Consider the following 13880-nt stretch of genomic DNA (forward strand, 5'->3'; position numbering starts at 1 on the left):
AAAAGTAATGCTGTGTGATGTTTTAAAATAGTGTAGTGGAAACTAAGTCAGTTACATTCTCTACTTTGTGTGTGCCATTTTGCCATTATCCTGAATATCTGGATGTAGTTTATAATGCATGTGGATTTCCCAGTCAAAACCACTTGGTAATCTAACAGGTCACAAGCATAGGGTGTTTACAGAAGTCACCTGCAGTGTGATTAATGAAAAGCATTATCTGCTGTAAAACTTCAGGTGTTACCTAAGTGCTATTTTTATTCAGCTGTAAAACTTTGAAGGAAAACCATTTCAACTTACATCCTGACTCCAGTTTTTATCTGCTTTTTAAAAGTTTACATATGACACACAAGAAAGGCAAACTCTCTAGAAAACTGCAAAACCTTGATTTTCTCCAAAAATCTGTTACTTTTCCATGGGTGATTAGTTTCAAAATGGTTGTAGAACTCCAGATGACATTTTGACAGGAGCATTATTCACTTGACATAAAAGGCCTGAATCTGATTTGCCATTTTAACACTTCTGTGGTTTTAGACTTTACCTGAGGAGCTCCTGATAGAAGGGCCTGACAGATCTGATTAAAACCTGTGCTGGATTAAAGAACTACAGAATGGTTACGGCTGGAAGGGACCTCTGGAGGCCATCTGGTCCCATCTCCCTGCTCAAGCAGGGTGCCCAGGATAATGTCCAGCCAGCTTTTAAGGATCTCCAAGGAGGGAGACTCCTCAACCTCTCTGGGCAGCCTGTGCTCGGTCACCCTCACAGCACAGAAATGCTTCCTGATATTCAGAGGGAACTGCTGGTGTTAAAGTTTGTGCCCACTGCCTCTTGTCCTGGCACTGGGCACCACTGAAAAGAGCCTGGCTCCCTCCTCTTTGCACCCACCCTTCAGGTATTTACACGCAGTGATGAGATCCCCCTGAGCCTCCCCTTCCCCAGGCTGAGCAGTCCCAGCTCCCAACATCTCCTTACACGGAGGGGCTGCAGTCCCCCCCCGGCATCTTGGTGGACCTCTGCTGGACTCTGTCCACATATGTCCACATCTCTCTTGTACTGGGGAGCGTAGAACTGGACACAGTACTCAAGGTGTGGCCTCACCAGTGCTGAGTACAGGGGAAGGATCACCTTTTATTATGTATATAATCTTTTATTATAAGGTTATAACTTTGCAATGTTATGATATCTTTTAAAACTTTCATGACATGCTAGCTCATCACACTTAGGCCTGTACTTAGCAAAGTAAGAAGAAATGAGATGACTGAAGTGAGGGAAGAGCATCACTCAGTATTCCTTTGTGTCTGCTAATTCTGATGAATTTTTCTGCTAGGCATACCTTTGATCTTGGGCATCTTGCTTTTTGTTCAGACCAAAAGAAAGAAGGTGTGTCCCTTCAGAGGCTGACAGTGTTGCCCACAGCATGTTCCTGTCTCCTTGTGGTGTGGTTGCCCATCAGTCACTGAAGGCTGGAGCAATCTCTCCTCTTGGGTCTGTTTATTTGTGTGAGGTGCACTCTGGCACAAAGTGCAAGTCTTACTATCAGCTAGTGAAGTGGTGATAGTTCTCCTGCTTTCTGTTCACAAGTTGCCTGCATGCTGGCTCATGAGTAGAAGGAACAGAACCATGTTAGTTCACTTTCCTTTTTCTTTCCTTCCTCTTTTCTTACTCTTTCTCATGATCTTGTGTCTGTGAAAGTGCAGCTGAATACCTGGTGGAATTAAATATGTTGGCTGTCATCTTCCCTAAGAAAAGTATGGGACAGCCTCTCTGCCCCTACTAGGCTGTGTAATGTTCAGCTTATGAACATTGTTACTGAAGAGTTTCATTTCCTGTGGAGGCAAAAGGAGTGAGTGTAGTCAAGAAATACATGCAGAATAAATTTGAAGGGCAAAGACATCTTTTTCTTTTTAGAGAATAGAAATATATCTACATGATTATCTGCTCTTATTAAAAAATTCATGCATACTTTCAAGGTCCCATTGCTCAGCATAATAGATTCTGTAATATATATTTTTTTTAAGGTTGCAAAGGGACTGGACATGAGCACTGTAAAGTTATCATTTTTTTTTTCCTCAGGCACTTGTCCAGTCTTCCTCAGCTGGTGAGAGCAGATGACTCAAAGGCTTGTTAACAGGATATAGTGTTATCTACCTGTAGTTGCCTGATCTGAATTTGGCCCAGGTTTGTAATGCTTGAAGTCATTACCATCTGTCTGTTGTTTAGTGACCTGTATAAAATTAGCTGATATTCTTGGTCCAGTCCTTAGCAGACAGGTGTCCACATCATGGGAACTGGCACGAGTGTCAGCCTTGTTGGCTGTTTCAGCAGAGAGTAACTGCTGAACAGGCAAAGAAACAGAGTAGTCTCCTCATTTCTGGAGGCATGTTTTTTTTCTTTTCAGGGTTCAGACATGCTGATGGATGAATGTAAAAGTTACTGTGTGCTGTTGCATTTGTTGTATTTATCTTTGGATAAAGAATGTAACACAAGTGTTTGAACTTCACATTCCACATTCAATGCGCTACCTAGTGGTTCTGAGTTCCCAGCAGAAATTTCATATATAGCAGGTGTCCTCTGCTGTAGAATTAAACAAAGAACATGCTTCATAGAATCTTTTTAAAATTGAAAGATAGCAATCATAAGCAGCCAGCGAGAATTTAGAAAAAGCACCAAGTCTTTCACATGTAGTTCTTTAAAAAAAAATAAATCTGTAGCAACTACTTCTTCCTCCCCCCTTTTTTAGATGTTACTGTAGGAACTGATGTAATGTAGTTTCACGTAGTTTTTGTATCCTGGGACTGATCTCATAGCAGTGGCAATAGCTGCACTTAACATTTAAACTGTAGTTTGTGTGTCGAAACCTTTGTACAGACTTGTTGCTAATGTTCCTGCTTGGCAGCGTGACTCTTGATGGCAAAATTTGCAATGTACGGAGAGCCTGTGCAGGATTTGACTGTTTACATACAGTGGAGATCTCTGCAGTGACAGTTGCCTATGGAGACGAGGGGATAATGGAGCCCAAAGTCTTTCGCTGGGAGCTGTGCTGCGGTTCAACCCATATGTTGGCATGCAACGCATGGGAGAGCTGTCTTATGTTCCTGTTTGCAGGGTTAGGGCCTGGCATCACTTCTGCAGCCCACATGCAGCATCTCTACCGAACGCTGAACTATTCTGGCTTTTTGCAGGGGTTGCTTTTAATCCTGCCTGAGCTTCTTTAAAATATATTATCTTGCAAGCGGTGATTCAGACTTAACCGTTCCCACTGCAGTGTGTAGGACTCTCCTCCTATTTCATTGACATAAAAATACACACCAGTATGTTATAAATAGTTCTTCAGTGTTCCTGAAGATTTATGGTGATTAGATGCTTTCTGAACATCCATTGAAGGATAAGCCCAAATGGTCATATTTAAAATTAATTGGCCTTCTTACAACTCCCTGCATTTTATTGCCAGTAGTAGAAGGTGAAGGTTTCTAATAGGATCTTCTGCTTGCACAGCCCAGGTTGATTAAGTGGTGCAACATGCTCGTTTCAGAGGGCTGCTTAAATCACCAGTAAAAGTAGGTTAGGTGACTACAAATCACCTCCTCGTTGACAGGAATTCCCATGATTAGTAATAATTAGGAAGAAAAAGAGGCATGACTCACTCTTTCTACCCCCACTATTGTTACGTACTGGAGTTATGTTTTCTCCTACAAGGAGAATATGATGTCGCCATAGATGCTCCTGGGTTGGTGTTGAGTACTGTGGTGTGGTTGAAAATCCAGTGTTTGGCCTTAACAGTTGTGGACTGACAATGTCGGTGAACGATGTGAAGCGTGATGGGGCTACGACTTTGGGAAAAGCATTAGAGAGATGATCAGTCTCCGCTGTCCCTTGCAGTTGTCTTCTCTCCTACCAAACATCTTAATGCTTACCACGGTTTTGGATGCAAAGCAAGGATTTGCATATCAGTACTAGGTGGATGTGTTTGTTCTGTTATGATGCCTAAGATGTTTGTAGATCCTCATTCCTCTGACATTGTCTAGTGGCCTAAAATGTGAATTTTAACATTTGTTTAATCATTGCACTGCCATCATGTCAGGCATTCATCCAAAAGTAAACTTTAATATCAACCTTATTTTGTGGCTTCTTAATTGTATGTCCTCCTTCCGTCTCATGAGTCCTACTAGTAAATAAAGGTTTAAGAGCAGAATAGCAGTTGCTAGAAGACAAAACTTTAGCATAGTTTTAGTCCTGTGTTACTCCAATTGGGTTTCTAATAGCAGTAAATCATAAGCTTGCTGATTTTGAGATTAGTTTCCTGGTCTTAGATCTCTCCATCTTTCCAAGAAACTCCAAAAAATAAACTTGCAAAAAGACTCTGAACACTTATTGCTTGTGAAACTGTAATCATTTAATAAAACAGAAGAAATCAGTTTCTGAGGAAAACCAGCTCATGCCTATGGGGAAAATCTGCTTCTTTGTTCAATTCAACAGTTATGAAATTACAGTGTTCTGCGAGGTAAAGAAATGAAGATATCATTAAGAAAACCAGTAAAAGCTGGTTTTGTTTTGTTTTTAGGAATATGACTTTTAGTATTTTCTTATTGTTGGGTAACAAAGACTTGTTTCTGTATTTTCCCCCTAGAGCAGTGTGCAGCAATGTCTCTTTTTCATTTCTATAGAACTTGGATTTCAGAAACATTTCACATTTGCTAGATGAAATAAAGAAATATTTTGTGTATATATACGTATTTAAACCCAAAGTAGTTTACCCTAGATAAATGATAGTCTTTAGACTATAGATAGACTTTAGATAGATTATGGGAAATCAGGTACATTTGGATCACCTGTGTTTCTATGTGCAAGCATGATTGTTTTTTTCTCACCTATTTTTTTAATGCTGCAGGTGAAAGTCTGCACTTCCAGTATTTTGACAGCTCTTGCATGATTTTTTTCTGATCTCTTGGAGCTCTCCAGAAATAATTATATTCTGGAAACTTCATTGGACTACATTGGCAGTGAAATGAGTGGTCTAACCACTCGTGGATTTCTGTGCCCTGATGAACACGTAATTACTTGTAGAAAGGGGAGCAGCTTCCATTTGACGTGTTTAGAAGAGCAGAATGGTATAAAAGTGTGTTATCTGGAACTTGGGAAATGCTTCTTAAAACCTCTTCAAGACAGACATGCTGAAGGATCCAACTTTCCAGGGACCACTGAGCCTACCAACTGTTGTAGGGTGAATTTTCTTAAGATTTTATCTTGAAAAAATGTCCTTCTGTGAAGCTGTTAACTTCCAGCAAGGAGTCTGTTTTTTGACATTTAGCTGAAAAAATCTTAGCTGTTCTTCTCTACATAACTTGCAAACTGTTTAGTGAAATAATTTTGCATGGTTTTATTTTACTTTTTGTTCACAGTTTGACACTTGTTCTAGGTGCAAGAAATATGGGTTTCCTGTTTTCCAGTTGCTTATCTTTTTATCCCTTTAACATTTGATTCAGAGTGATGTCTGTGAAGTGATTTTTTTTTCTTTCCAAGAGGCACATATTCTTCTGCTTCAAACAGTCTTAAGTCTTTCCTCTTTTCGTATTTAGATTCCAAATACTACGATAAAGCCTGAATTAACAGACTTGAACCACTTATCCTCTTCAGAAGTTTGAGTTGCAGGAATGTAGAAACTGTGGTTGTGAGTTTGTTTTTTTTTCAAACAGATATTGTTTGGTAGGAACATCAGTAGATTTTTTTTTTTATTGTTAATTTATGATGTAAGTTCATTACTTGAGTTAAACCATTAGCTAATGCTTTGATCACAGAATCATCGTCATACCTGGTAATAATTAGCAGTTTTCTAGCGTTTTACATTGGGAACGAACCTAAATCCTGCATGTGTTCTTAGGTTAATGGAAACCCTAAAACTCCCATTAAAAGTAATGTGGAATGTTGCCCATTTTACATTTCAAGGTGCTTTGTCCTGTAGTAAAGGAGATGATAATGTTGAGATGAAACTTCTTTTTCTGATGGTTGCTTGCCATTCCCAGCTGTGAATGTTCAAGACCTCTGCTGCCCTGTGTCATAAATACCACTAGCTCTTTCAAGACAGGCTTTGTAATAGCATGTGGACCAAGGTTCAGACACTCCAAAATGCTGAGATTCCTAAATCTTCTGTTTGTCAGTATTAAGCCACTTAAGTACTTCTCTCGATATGGTTGCAATTCTTGATCCTGCAATAGTAAATTGCCTAGTGCATGGCATGCCAATATCTGTAGCCCAGTTTTTACCAGTAAGACTGAATGTTAACAACAGATACCTTGGGGAATGTGGATTACTTAAATGAGGTGCTTGTTGTTTATCAGCATAGTGTTTTCCATAAGGCTTTTGATTTATCGGTACCTGTTTTCTTATCTGTTGAGTCTACGTTGGTTTCCTAAATGGGGATTTGAATTGAAATGCTGCTTTTGGCTTACTTGTGTGGTAAAGATAGTTGAGCAGTGCTTGTTATTAGAGACTTAGCTGAAATGACCTGTGTTTGCATTTTGCTCTTGCTTGTCCTCAGAACCCTCAAAGCGATAACTGTTGACATGCCAGGATCACTTATGAGAACTGTTGACCTGCAAAATTCACATTTTCTTGCTCACTTCCTTTTCATGTATTAGGTCCTGTTACAGAAGTCAAAACAGATATATATGTCACCAGTTTTGGACCTGTTTCTGATGTGGAAATGGTATGTATTTCTGGAATTAAAATGCCGTTTCCTGTTTCTGAGAAACCATTAACTGCAGTCAGGAGTGGATGCTTAAGTCACGTCTCTGTACTGTTCTGTCAGTCATGCAAAGTAGACAGGATTAAGAGCAGCTTAATTTATAGCTTATAATTAGATACAGCAGGCCTGATTCTGGTCACACTTGCACTGGTTTTTGACTGGTTTAAAGAAATTACTTCACAGGATTTAAAGCAGATTTTTATGGTGTAGAGGCCTTGCAGGGAGCATCTCAGTAAGCATACTGTGGGGAAAATATGTAATCTCTTTGAAATTGCCTTTCCCTTTCTGAAATGTGTGTTATTCTCAGGTGAATAATAATGACATCATTTCACAAATACTTGTTGACATTTTCATTTCAAATGAATTCCCTTTGTCAATCTTTGTGCCCCTTTTAGCATCACTTTCAGTAAATGTTTGACTGATAGGAGTTTTCATGAGTGTCTGCAGAAATTGAATGTCAAAATGACATGCATGAAATACTCACAGAAGACAAACGTTACATTTGCACATGCTGTTATTTGTGCCTGAAAGGCGTCTGCATCCACTTGAGGTCAAGGCCAGCATAACTCTCATCAACTTCTATAATCCAGCAGTATACCCTTAAATCACGTGACCATTTCTCTTTTTTATAAAACATCCAAGAAATCACATGGACGTAACAGAGGCATATGTGCATTGTATGTTTGTACTTAACTTCTTTAAGGGAAAGGCAGTTTCAGGGCAATAGCTTCCTTCCCACATGGTTCTATCCTGCACTTTCTGGTGCACCTCATTTGGTTCTATGCTAGGGAGAAGTATGTGACAGCAAGATATTTTTTCAAGGGCTAGGTTCCTGTACCAGTCTCATGCTGAACTTCATCTTACACCTTCGATGGATATGTGTGATGCTGGTCAGTGTGACAAGGGGTACAAGAATCTGGTCCCAAGGAAATCTAGTAATGTGAGCCTCACCTCTAAATTGATGGCTGCATGTGATCTCCCAGGCTTTGGTGAAGCATTTCACATGCTGCCACGTGGAAATTATTAGTTATCTTGGAGAAGGCAGGAGTGAAAACGAGAACTGAAGGTAGGTAAGGAATCAGCAAAAGGAGAGTTTACGACAGATATTTCCCCTTTTGTCATTAGAGATTGATTAGAAGGCAATTCCAGGGATCCAGGAATTGGTTTTGGAATGATTTTTAGTTAGTGTATCCATTAGTGACCCAATGTGGTATGTATGTGGCTGCATTCATAAAACTCACTGGAAGAGCAAAGCGTGAGATAGTCTCAGTACAGGAGGTGATCTCTCGGAATGTCTTTTTAGAAGAACTGGATTGCTTTGGTACCCAGTGTAATGAAAGGAATTGACATCTCATTTTACAAAATGTATCACGTAGAAGCTGATAACAGAAACTGCTACTATAAGCTATGAAGTCACCAGCAGGAAATGACAATAGAAGAGAGACCTGGTAGATTCATGATAAACCTTACTGGACAATGCAGCCATGCAGAAGGCAGCAAACCTAATTCTAGAATTCATTACACCTGTAGAGATGTATCCTTGCCCATATGAATAGATATGACCAAACAAGTAGTTTCAATGCTAATAACATGCAGAAAGGTTTGAAATAAAGTCAAAAACATCATTTGACTTAACACAGAATTGCAGCTGTAAGTTAGAAAGGACTTCAAACTTCCTGTGTTACCTTTTTCAATACCACAATATTATTTTTTTTTGTGGGTGTGTGAAATATTTAAGCTTTCCAAGATGAGAAATGCATTCCTTTGTCAATTAACTAGCATGTGATTTCTCATGATGTACTTGTGTCTGCAATTCTGCAGTTGTTTGCATGTTTTCTATGGAGCATCTGAATGGCTTTTCTGGGGAAGTTAGCAGGACAGTTATGTAGTTAAAAATAAACATTTATTTATGCAACTCTGTGTGTAGTTTATTTTATATGTCTTGTGACATGACAAAGGAAATATTTCGCTTTTGTTATTTAAAAGTTGAATTTAAATTTCCTTTCGTGGCTTTAAAATGGAGGTAATTGTTTGTCCTGATATTTTAATTTATCCATGGATTTTTTTGCTGCTGGCTGTATTTTCTTTAAAAATCTGTTGACACTTATTGTCACAGATCATTTTGTTTCCAGTTATATGCGTGACTACAAGTTAAAGTGCCTGCTTCCTGCAATCTAATTAGATTAATTATTTCTTAATGATTAAATATGTGTAGCAATTTATTGATATTACTAATGTGGGAAATTAAGCTATTAAGAAGTACACAGCACTTTAATTGGTGGAAATGTTTGTGTAGTGGACTTAGCATTTTCTTTACAACTAATTTCTTTGCTCCTGAGCGATTTCTATTTATTTATTTATTTATTTTAATTACAGGAAACACTTATATGTGCAAAATATGATCTTAGTTATTCTCCAATTTAATACAGGAGTATACAATGGATGTCTTCTTCCGTCAGACATGGGTAGACAAAAGATTAAAATATGATGGCCCTATTGAAATTTTAAGACTTAACAACTTGATGGTTTCGAAGGTGTGGACTCCTGACACTTTCTTCAGGAATGGGAAAAAGTCTGTTGCACATAATATGACAGCCCCAAATAAACTCTTCAGAATAATGAGAAATGGCACCATCCTGTACACAATGAGGTATCTAGCTTGTTTGTTCAGCTTTTTACAATTACTGTATGCAAAAGTTATGCTGCCTAGACAAAATGGCAACCAGAGACTATTTAATTTGTTCCATTATAGGCTTACAATAAGTGCAGAGTGTCCCATGAGATTAGTGGATTTTCCCATGGATGGTCATGCTTGTCCTCTCAAATTTGGGAGTTGTAAGTTGCAATTATGAAATTTTTTGTAACTACAGAATTTAAATAGTAGAAGTAGATTTTGATCAATTACTAAACTTTCTGAATATTAGTCTTGATACGCAATCCTTATGCAGACAAAACTCCTGTTAAGTTCCTTGAGAATTTTATTTAGGATCTGAAAAATTAAACCCAGACAGAGAATTGAGAAGCGGGCAGTGATTCAGCTATTACGTTAAATCCCCCTATTCTGGCTATACTGTTTCTTGAAATATGTAGTTTTTCTTGGTTCCTAGGGATGAATTGAACACTCAGTGAAGTGAGAAATTCTCTGGAGAAGACAAAGAGGGTGGGATCCATCTCAACTTACAGCAGTCAGGTAAAAGGTGCCTAGGGCAGCTGGTTATTTGGCTTTCTCTACAGTCAGTGATGTCAAGCTGACATCCTAAGATAGATTTGTATGTTAAGTGTGAAGATTTGATCTTAGTTGTGTTTGTCTTATCTCCTATCTCCTAGCCTATATGAGGGAGTCTGCATGGCAAGTTTATGCTAGCTAGCTTTTAGACAGGTGAGAGTAAGCAAGAGGAATCTTAGTGCAGGTGACTGTCCTTTTCTGCTTCAAAGTCTGAAGGGTATCCAAAAAATCTATACCTGACTTTTGCTAGAAGGAATGTTTTGGGACGTATTGCATGCAACAGAGGGAGGCAGTTATGATTCCCTGATTTTAATCCACAGCAGAGATTGTTGTGACCACCTGGGGACAGTTGACTTGCTCCATTATCTATCTTTTTACTCTTCTAAGTGTCCCTGGTCACTGCTGCTTTACGCTGGGATATAGTCAGTGGCTGGACCTTAATCTGCTTTCCTTGACCCCTGAATTTTGAAGTTTGAAATGGCTGGAAGCTACTTAGAGTTGTTCCTTAGCATACATTGAGCTTATACAGCTGGGTAGTCAGTCAAGCAAAACAGAGATATTAAAGACACTGCTCTGATAAGGCTTTTCAGTTATGGTGAGACTGGAAACCTGGTCCTTCTAGAATTGGCTTTAGTATCAGATGTGTAGTAGGGGAACTTCAATAGTAGGGACTTTTCCACCAGCATATTTCTTCAGTCAGCAGAAATTGTGCTTCACACTAATCTAGTGTCTTCTTCAGTGAAACTTTAAATAAGACATAGCAATTTCAAATGCAAGACTCGTTTAATTTAATTTTAACAGGAGTTTGGGCTGTGTAGGGATTGAATGCTAGCCCTAAGTTATGTCTTTTGTGTTAAATGTTAGAATGTTTCTTCGGGAGTGCTTGTTTCTGGGCTACTGTGAATCTTTTACTGACCTCTAGTTTCTGGCAAAAAAATACCCTTAAACTTCTGACTTTAGTTTAATCATATTTCCTTTAAAGAAATTTGCACCCTGTCTCCAAAATGTGTCCCCTTTATCATGCTCTTTTTTTAGATACCCGTATATTTTAATAATAAATTTTTAGATAGAAATTTCTAAAATAACGTAAAGATAATCTTTACACGCTCAGTAAGGACTGATCCAGAAAGTGTAGTGTTCAGACTTCGCATTTGAATGTGAAGTTAATTTATCTGTGACACTTGACATATGACTTTAGCTCCAATTTTTTCTCATGGGAGGGTGGTTTTTTGGGGTAACTTCGTGGAGGTTATCTTCTAAAGTTGTTACTGTGAGTCTTGCTGTTCAATTTCAGTAGGTTTGGGTTGGGGTCCTGGTAAGGTGTGAGAAGTTTCCTATTTATGCAAACTGGTGCTGTGTTGTAGATGCATATCCAAAGAGTGAAATGATTTATACCTGGACAAAAGGACCTGAGAAGTCAGTGGAAGTTCCTGAGGAGTCTTCCAGTTTAGTTCAGTATGACCTGCTTGGGCATACGGTATCCACTGAAACCATTAAATCTATTACAGGTAGGAATCTCATCAGCAAGAGTTAATTTGAGGTGAAACTAACCCTGTAATACTGCCCTAGGCTTTTTTTCTTTCTTTCCTGTAAGATATTCTACTGAATGTCATAGGGTATATATTGAGGGCTGAGAACATAAATCTGAATTAGGTTTCTGTCCTTCAGATTTACATTTGCAGATTCATTACCGTAGATTGCGAAGGTCTTTCAGAAAACCAGAATGAGATCATTACTCCAAGGGACAAAATGAGTATTTAATCACTGCTTAAAATGCAGTTTGAAGAGTCAAGAGGATGCCTGGGTGAGGAAGTAATTTCTCAGCACTGTATCCACATTATGTGCAAAAGACTTCCTTTGTTTGGCGGTACAAACAGCTTGGGATAAAAGTAGAGCATACAGAATGGGTTATTAAAACCATAAAAACCCTCTAGTCAGATAAGGATAGGCACAAATGCATTAGTCACAATAGATACTTCTGCTGATTTATGCTGTAAGAAATAAGGCAAATGGCAACTACAGGCATCCTAAATGAGTGAAGTATCACTGATGAGCAGTTTGCTGATAAAGCAAGCATATTCCCAAAATATTTTTAAAAATTGGAATCATTTTCTAAACATCAGCAAGTTTGGGTGTTGTGAGATGGTCAAAATGAAACAAATAATGCAAATATATGTGATGTATTGCTCTAAGGATGATTTTTGTAAGATAAAAGCATTTTGAAGTACATTAGAAATTGACCTGTTAGTGTATTTATTATTATGAGTTAATGACCCAATTTCCTTACTGTCCCCCAAACGCTTTTTCTGTAGTACTTCTATTTATATACTTTATTCAGTTTAAACTGAAACTATAACTATTTTGTTTAATATTAATAATGATACTTTAGATAAACTTAAGCCATTTTTAATTATTTTTGCATGTCTCTATCACAGTGATGCTGGTGTATAAATATAGTAAAAAGCTGAGATGCTTCCATATCATTTTATATGCATCATTGTTATAATTGTTTTGTTTAGCAGGTGGGTACCACAATGTTCTGGATACTGTGGTAGGTAGATAACTTGTGTCTTGAAACTCTTTTGCTCAGCAGATGCCAAAAAAAAATTTAAATCATATTTACACTATGCAAAGTGATCCAGTGTTAGTTGTGTATATGTAGTATTTTTGAAAGCAGCTTCAGAATAATACTGTAAGGACCTGCTGTTTCCAGGATTTTTTGGTTAAAACTTATCTTTGTTCTTGTCTTGTAAGGCAGATATCTTCCTATACATGTTAAGTGTTGTGATTAGCATCATCTTAACCAATCATCCTAGTTGATAGTCTGAAACAGTTATTCTGCAACACATAAATTTTATGTGCAGTCAGAAAAATATTTTCTTTCTTTCTTTTTTTTTTTAGGTGAATATATTGTTATGACAGTTTACTTCCACCTCAGACGGAAAATGGGTTATTTTATGATTCAGACATATATCCCATGCATTATGACCGTCATCCTTTCTCAAGTTTCATTTTGGATAAATAAGGAATCTGTTCCAGCTAGAACTGTGTTTGGTAACTATTTCTGTTTTTCACTTTTTTAATGACTTTCTCTAGAATAGGACTTTCTAGTGCACAGGGTATACTGCCTATGTATTAGTGCAGAAGGAAGGGAATAAGGTAAATTCAGAAGAATTTTTGTTATCAGTGTATGAAGACAGTAGTATGTGAAACCTTGGAATGGGAAAAGAAGCTTGGAATATTCACAAGGATAGTGTGTGTGTACATTGGTGGGGATTCTAGCTTCATGGGGGAGCAAGCTGCGAAGACCTGGCCCAGGCTAATCTAGTCAAGACCTTGCTCTGCATCCAGAGCAGTTCTGTCTGTGAACAGTAGTGTAGTCACTTGAACTCATGCCTTCTAAAATCCTTTTAAAAGAATTTGATTGGTAATGTGTGAAATGTGCAGATGTCTAACCAAATATCTGTGTCATCAGTGGAAGCTTGCTATGAGCAAGGCTTAGATCCTGTTACTGTAATTTCACGTTTAGTGATCTTCTCTCCTGTCTGCCATTGCCATTATGGAAATGAATTCAAAAGGAAAAAATATTGCAAGATATTAAAATTGAACTCATCAAAATAGAGTTTGAATGTGATGCTGCAGTGAACACTGAAAATAAAAAAATGAAAAAGCTTCTATGGAAGACAAAGCATAAGAAATTGAATGGAAGTATGATTCCTAAAAAAAAAGAGTAGGATAAAAACATTTTAAAAGCAGTCTTCATAGAGCAGTGTCTTGATTTTATAATATACCATAGCTGAAAGCAGGACTGATCAGGAAAAGAATGTTCTACAAAAAGCCTTGCTATAGATAAATGCTGGCAAGAGTGATAAGAATTAATGTTTCTACATGCTGGCTCATTCAAACATGTAAGTA

The 13880-nt window shown here is 37.9% G+C and overlaps 1 protein-coding gene across 11 annotated transcripts in view; it reads left to right on the forward strand.

Moving 5' to 3' along the window:
* Window positions 1-13880, forward strand: part of GABRA4 (gamma-aminobutyric acid type A receptor subunit alpha4) — a 55212-nt gene that overhangs the window by 10649 nt on the left and 30683 nt on the right. For 2 of the 11 annotated variants that reach the window (XM_080590031.1, XM_080590037.1), the window contains 5 exons: window positions 6633-6700; window positions 9169-9389; window positions 9492-9574; window positions 11330-11473; window positions 12867-13019. In XM_080590031.1, coding sequence (XP_080446157.1) covers window positions 6633-6700; window positions 9169-9389; window positions 9492-9574; window positions 11330-11473; window positions 12867-13019 — 669 coding nt within the window. The other 9 variants (XM_080590038.1, XM_080590032.1, XM_080590035.1 and 6 more) reach the window with 9 other exon arrangements.

The sequence above is a fragment of the Anser brachyrhynchus genome (genome assembly GCF_964034855.1).
Source record: "Anser brachyrhynchus genome assembly, chromosome: 4".
In the NCBI taxonomy this organism is placed as follows: Eukaryota; Metazoa; Chordata; class Aves; order Anseriformes; family Anatidae; genus Anser; species Anser brachyrhynchus.